Source organism: Dreissena polymorpha, chromosome 7 (assembly GCF_020536995.1).
Source record: "Dreissena polymorpha isolate Duluth1 chromosome 7, UMN_Dpol_1.0, whole genome shotgun sequence".
In the NCBI taxonomy this organism is placed as follows: domain Eukaryota; kingdom Metazoa; phylum Mollusca; class Bivalvia; order Myida; family Dreissenidae; genus Dreissena; species Dreissena polymorpha.
In genome coordinates this window covers 109,978,226-109,985,376 of record NC_068361.1, presented here as the reverse complement: position 1 = coordinate 109,985,376, position 7,151 = coordinate 109,978,226, and the positions used below count along the sequence as shown (strand labels likewise).

The 7,151-nt window shown below is 36.9% G+C and overlaps 1 protein-coding gene across 1 annotated transcript; it reads left to right on the top strand.

Annotated features, from left to right (window-relative positions):
• The first annotated feature begins 1,719 nt into the window (after positions 1-1,719).
• Positions 1,720-7,121, top strand: LOC127840029 (uncharacterized). Its single transcript, XM_052368417.1, has 6 exons — positions 1,720-2,026; positions 3,303-3,707; positions 4,129-4,274; positions 5,361-5,562; positions 6,386-6,525; positions 6,840-7,121. Exons 1-6 carry the CDS (start codon positions 1,720-1,722, stop codon positions 6,945-6,947), a joined length of 1,308 nt encoding a protein of 435 aa, XP_052224377.1. The 3' UTR covers positions 6,948-7,121.
• The last annotated feature ends 30 nt before the right edge of the window (positions 7,122-7,151 follow it).

The window sequence follows — 7,151 nt, the reverse complement described above, 5'->3', positions numbered from 1 at the left end:
GCTGTGCTTTAATTGCTTTTATATGTATGATTTAATAAAATTATTTCAATATTTTAGATAAAATTGTTTACACATCAATTTTTAAGCATCCAGCATCTAGAAAAAGAGAAAGCCCTTTTACAGTTTCCTGGTGTTTCACAAAACAATTTTTTTTTTTAAATCTTGTATTAACTTCAGACAGCTTGGAATTGATTGTCTGAAAGACCTGTCTCTTTAAAATACTTGTACACTTAACGTTTTACGGAGCTTCATGTAGGTTATACATTCCATAGTGTTTTGTTCAGACAAACTTGTATTCTTTATAAACTCTTTTTTATGTTAAATTGAGTATAAACCAGTTTTAAACTTTTCAAAATATTTAAAATGAGCAAGTAAGTTTGCAATTAAATCATTCATATAGCAATAAATGATCTTTTAAGAGCAAATGTACATTTAAATTATTATCTTATATTTCAAAAAGATAAGATAAAACCAGGAAAAACATTATCTTATATATCAGAACCATTCGATGAAGCCAGTCAGAGCATTACATTATATTTCAGGACCATTAGATAAAACCAGTCAGAGCATTCTCTTATATTTCGCGACCATTAGATGAAGCCAGTCAGAACAGTATCTTATAGGTTACAGTATACTAAATAATCGTTTCATGTAGGGCTGTACTCTCTAAAAAATATCAAAGTTGACTCGAAGGCTTGTTTTACACTTTCAACTATTGTTCGGGTTTTATCTTTCTGAGATAATGGTAGGGCATAAATATGTGTTCACGACCGAATCCCTGAAATATGATAAACGTGGAGACTAAAGTAAAGCCTTGCACTGAATAAGGTTACATTCCACTAAGAAACGGCCGGAAAAAAAGTTGCAAAAACAGTTGATTTTGATTCGTGTCAAGTTCTTTCTTGGATTGAGCATCTTTTTTATTGCATAAATCGATTCCGCTTAGAATGGCCTTTAAGAAAAGGTATGGTTATGGGGGTCTCTATGTGCAAAATGTTGCATTTATTTTCTCTCAAAGTTGTCGCTTTTACATTGAATTATATAGGGAAAGTATTTAGTATATTCAGACCTATATTTCAGGACAATGACATTAAACCAGTCAGAGTATTATCTTTTATTTCAGGACCATCAGATGAAACCAGTCAGAGCATTATCTTATATTTAAGGACCATTAGATGAAACCAGTCAGATCATTATCTTATGATTCAGGACCATTAGATGAAACCAGTCAGATTATTATCTTATATTTCAGGACCATTAGATGAAACCAGTCAGAGTAGGCAGACAGACACCAAATCAGCCGACGGGAGTTTCCAGAATTCTAAATCCTGGGCAGCTGAACTCTCTCAGTTTAAAATACCAGCATCCGACCAATCAGAATTACCCTTTAAAGTCATGCCTTCAAAAGTGCCCCAAGCCTCTACCGAAGACCAAGACACGATGTTCACAACCAACAGGTTCAAGATTTACTCCGCCATCAACCAATCCGGTTCAGGAGCCTCGCTTTCAGGGTCGAGCTTTATGGACGAGTCGGGGAGCATGAACGCCAACGACATGATGGTCTACTTAAAGACGCTGCAGGACCAGATTCGACGGAGCGAGGAAGAACGCGTGATGCTCACTTGAAAATTGGCGGAACAGCAGAAGAACTCAGAAAATCAGTCAAAAAGTTTGTCGCAGTACTCTGGGGGAAGTAGCCACGAGGTGTCGCGGCCATTTATGAATGGGCCCAGCAAGAATGATGGCAACAAGAGTGATTTGTCCCAGTACTCTTTAACAGATAAATCAGCTGAAGTTTCCTTTTCCGGTAACTACCAATCAGACACAAGCAAAGACAGGTTTGAATCACCCGTCCAATCGGGAACAAGCTTTAGGGAGCTCCTTGTAAGGCGTTCTTCGATTGGTCACACTGCTACGGAGGCTTCCAAAGTGTTGACCAATCAGAGGGGGGTTCAGGACCAGACTGGGACAGAGTTCTCATTCATGATGTCCAGCAGTAAGCAGCAACGGTCTACATCCACTCCTGGTGAGTTTTGACTGAACAAAAAAAGCGATTGGGAGATTTAGGGAAAGTTTCAAACAAAAAAAACAATCTAATGCTATTCACGGAGAAATTTTCTGTTTAATTTTTTCTTGATTAGGATTTATATTCTATATTAGTCAAGATAGCAAGTTTTTGTTGATCCATTTACACATGACACATGCCAATAAATATCGATATTCTTATGTAGATGATTTGTGAAATATTTATAAGTGATAAAACTATAATTATTAAATGTACGTGTTAAGTGTTGTCCCAGATTAGCCTCTTCAGTCCGCACAGGCTTATTTGGGACAATACTTTCTGCTTTTATGATATATTTTTCTTTGATAAAAGTCTCTTCTTAGAAAAAATCTAGTTTAGGCAGAAAGTGTCATCCCTGATTAGCCTGTGCGGACTAAACAGGCTAATCTGGGAAAACATTTTTCCCACATGCATTAAACCCCCTTTTCTTAGAGCACAGCCCAAATGTTTTCTCACCTTTTGTGTTGACTGGTTCTGAAGGAAGCGAATAGCAATAAGGCTGAGCAGTATTCTAATATGCTCTTTCCCTTTTTCATGTACTGAACATTGCAAAGACTTCCAGCATTGTTACATTTGAGACAGTTATTGTCTTTTTTAATTCTTCAGGTGACGACAGGAGGAAATATGCAATGAATGGAACAAATCGATCAGAATTAACTTCCATCAGAAATCACCGTAGGAGACAAGACAGACGGATCTTCCGTTAATCCGCAAAGCAGAAACTTTGAAACCAATTCGCCAACAGGTTCCCGCTCTTTCCATATGATTAGCGAGGACTCTTTCGAATCGTAGAAGTTTCCAGACCATGTTGCCTGATCGCCATGACAATAGTGCTAATTGAGAACTGTCCGAGCATTCATTGAGTGCCGATGAAAACATACGGGAGATCAAAAAGGAGTTTGATAGACTCGACAAAGCTTCTCAGAAAATTAAGACATTCGCAGTTTCCAAGGATGGGGCATTGATATCGGAAAACAGCGATTCAGACAAGTCTCAATCCGTTGAACATTTGCAGGAGACTGACCTGACCAACTATACGCTTTCCACTCAGGATAACACCGATAAGTTCACCAAAAGTGAAGACTTTCAAAGTAAACTGAGTGTCTATACTCTTCCAGAAAGTTTTGCGGAATCACGTCTTTGTCAGGTGTCAGATTTTTTTCGTATAAAAGTTGAGAGAAAAGCGACTCCTGGGGTTCGAACCCAAAGTCTTCCTCCTTCACAACGGTCACTTCAGATACTTCTCTGAATGGGACTGGGTTGTCGACTCTTAGCCAGTATTCTTTGGGCGACTCGAAAGCAGGTGACACACAGAAACCGGGTGTGGAGAATGAAAACTATATGCAGGAAAAGTTTGCTAGTTTAGACAATCTCATTAGTGAGACCAAATACCTCATAGCGCGGCATAAAAAGATTATTGACAAGGGTAAAAGCCTAGAGGAGGTGAAGCCCAAATTGCCTGTCTCTGCACCACCGCCGTTACCAAAGCAACCGGCTTCCTGGGAGAGCCTTGGAAAACCCCTTACCGCTGGAGAAAGTGGGTCAAAACAGATTCAGAAGAAAGAAACTACTCTACCTACAATAAAAGAGTCAAAGCCAGAAAAGAAGACTTCATCTGCGCCAACCAAGTTTGATCTTCATGGTAATGTTTATTATGGTGTTTCTGTTTGTTATCAATTCTTTGTTAGTTTATTATAATGTTTTATTAATGATTTATTCATTTGAAAATCATATGTTTTGTTATTATTAGGCAATTGATTCCCAATTTATACTTATGAAAATAAGTATATTCTGTTTTCGTATTTTCTAGTGAAAATCTTCAAGAAAAACATGAATAATGCAAATAAGTGCTTTGTTTAATTTTAATACCATTCTAATAGTGGTTTTAAGGGAGTATCCTTTAGTTACATATTAACAATTCGCTTTTACCGGTACATGTAAACTTTTGCTTTATAAGAATACATATGATTAAATCATGTATTGTGTGGTATATTTTTATTTTCTTACGGGTCTTTAACAAACTGCTATCTAGGCAATTATTTGAAAATGAAATAAATTTCTAGGTCGAAAACCATTTTACAAGAGTGCCAAATCTGCAGAAGAAAATTCAAGGTCGTTGTCCATGGATACCAGTCAGGCTGGTTCCATTTCAACTCCGGAAACAAGCAAAAACCAGTCTAACAATGTTGATGTGAACAGCCTTGAATATGTAAGTAACGTGTGTTTGTTGATGATCTTGATGTAAATTTAAACCAGTTTACGATTTTTAGTTTTACTGCATCAAAAGATTTTGGCTTAGACACTCTAGCATCCAAGTCTGAGCAGAACAAGTATTTTATGTCTTTTGCAGTTTTGTTTTTTTTCCACAAATTTTCTATTGAAATTTGCCCCATTCCCATTTACAAAAAGTATTTGTCCCAAATGACTGCCTTACATTTGATTTTTTTTGCCCCCGGATCGAATGATTGGGGGCATATTGTTTTTTGCCTGTCTTTCTGTCATTCTGTCCCAAAACTTTAACCTTGGTTAAAGTTTTGTAATAACTTTTGCAATATTGAAGATAGCAACTTGATATTTGGCATGCATGTGTATCTCATGAAGCTGCACATTTTGAGTGGTGAAACGTCAAGGTCATCCTTCAAGGTCAAAAGTAAAAAATACAATCCAAGGGAAGTAATAAGCTTTAAAGGGAGATCATTTCTAAACCTGCCAAATGATATATTGAAATTTTATTTCAAAGCGGCGCAATAGGTGGCATTGTGTTTCTGACAAACACATCTCTTGTTTAATTATATAAATCCAAATGATGATTAAATTTATCTCCCTATGAAGCCCATGAAAAAATTATATATATATAATAATGTTTAAGACACTTATATTCTCAATTTAATAGTATTGGCATGCAAACAAAAACCCACAAACTGAATTTCCCAATTAAAAGTCAAAACAATGAAATTTTTCCTATTCGAACGGGCCCGGACCACTTTCCCAAAATTTTGAGAAAAAAAAGCTAACGCTTTTGGAAAGATCATTTAAAAACTTCCTCAGTGGGGATTGAACACAGAAAATATGGGCCGTGATCTGTGAAAAGGGCTTTAATGCATGAGCGTTATCACACTTTCTGCTTTTTTTAAATATTTTTCTTTTCAAGAAAGTCTTCTTAGCAAAAATCCAGTTTAAGTGGAAAGCATCGTCCCTGATTAGCCTGTTCTGTATCACAAATGTGTAACAACACTAGGCAATATGTAATTTAAAAATGATGTTAAATATTCTCTTTGTTGCGGATGATTTACAGCTGGTTGAAAACAGTGCAGGGATTACAGATGAGACGATTCCAGACTTGAGTACGATGACCTTGGGCTCGGAACTGTCAATCACCGAGGCGTTAAGTAAGACGGGGGATATGAACGAGAGCAGCGACTCCCTCAACTCTTTCGAGAAACACGAGATGTCGGAGGCAGAGTCATCCCATAATTATGATGACGATGGCCTCAGAGGTAGATAATGCCTTGTTTTCTTTTTAAAATCATGAGTGCATAGCAGGGTTTTAATGTTATGTTTGAATAACTGTTGCCCAAGTTTGTTCTTTCAATAATAATTGTATAAAGGACATTGGAGTTTTCATAGAATAGCTAGGGGCCAAGCAGAAATGTGAGAGTCTGTATGGTCGTGTGAATCTGCTTTTTCATATCCCTGCAAAATAATGCTATGATAGCATGGCAATTTGATTTTTATGGGCCAAATATTTATCTTGCAAAACTGTTCATATTCTAGCAGATGTTTTTTTTACCAGCATTTTTATTGGTTTTTCACTACACAATTTTTTATTTAATTCAAGACAATGAACCAAATCAAAGCTGACTTAACCAAAAATTACCAGTATTTTGTTAAGTGGACTTGGACTTTAAATGTACAGACAATCATACTGAAACATGGTGTTATATAAATGCATGATGCATATTTTCTCGCTTGATAATTATAAAAGTACATGTATGTATAACATAGAAGCGTAAATGTGCCGCCCTTTATAAAAACAGGGTTTAATGCATATGGGTGTAAAGTGTCCTTGATTTGGTCGTGCAGTCTAAACAGGCTTATCTGGGACAACACTTTCCACTAAGTTTGGATTTTGGATTAGAAGATACTTAAAACGAAAATGTCCATACAAGCAAAATGTGTCGTCTTAGATAAGCTTATGCAGTCCCAAGTCTTGGACAACACTTATAACTCACATGCATTCAATCTCATTTCCCCAGAATGGGGCTAATGTATTTTTTTCTTAAAGAAGATATTACATCAGCATGCAACATATTTTTTTAGTGGATTCTTCGAGGGCAGACAACCTTCAACAGATTATTGAGGCCAGGAAACACAACTTTATGGTTCAGAGTGAACGGAGAGCAGCGGCTGCTAAAGAACGTGCACTGGGACAGCGCGTATCCAAGGACAACGACCACCAGGTATTTTCTTTGCCCAAAATTACAGCCTTTTCCCAAAATTCTTATCAAAATTTCCCCCCAAAAGATGCCAAATTTTTCCAATAAACTAAATGAATGGTTTATTGAGTTTATTATAGAGTGATATAATTTCGTAGCACTTAATTAGTTCAAAAATGTAATTTAACATGAACTTATAAATCATTAGAATACTGCAATTTATAATGTTATATTATTATAATTTATGTTTCATTTTCCCTGATTTTATTGTTCATCTATTTTTCCGAATCCAAAAGACACAGGCAGTAATATATAAAGCACAAATAAAATCACTTCAGCTGTTCCGGGCTGTTCCTGTGAGCATTGTCGCTGAGCCTACCCTGTCGATGGCAGTCAGCTCCAGCAAGGCGGAAAGAGGGAGATCTCCAACAAAGAGTCCCAGATGAGAAAAGCCGGATGGTTCCAGTGACCGCAAAAGTATATTGGAGGCTAAAGAAAAAGTAGAAAAAGATCATAAACTGGCAACCACAGCTACGGCAGCGACATCAGTGTCTTCAAAGTCGCTGAATAGAGCTCTGCAGCCGAGAGGTTCTGAAAGTCCCCGACCAAAAGACAGCGGGACAGATCCCAGCGAGTCAATCTCTTGGGCA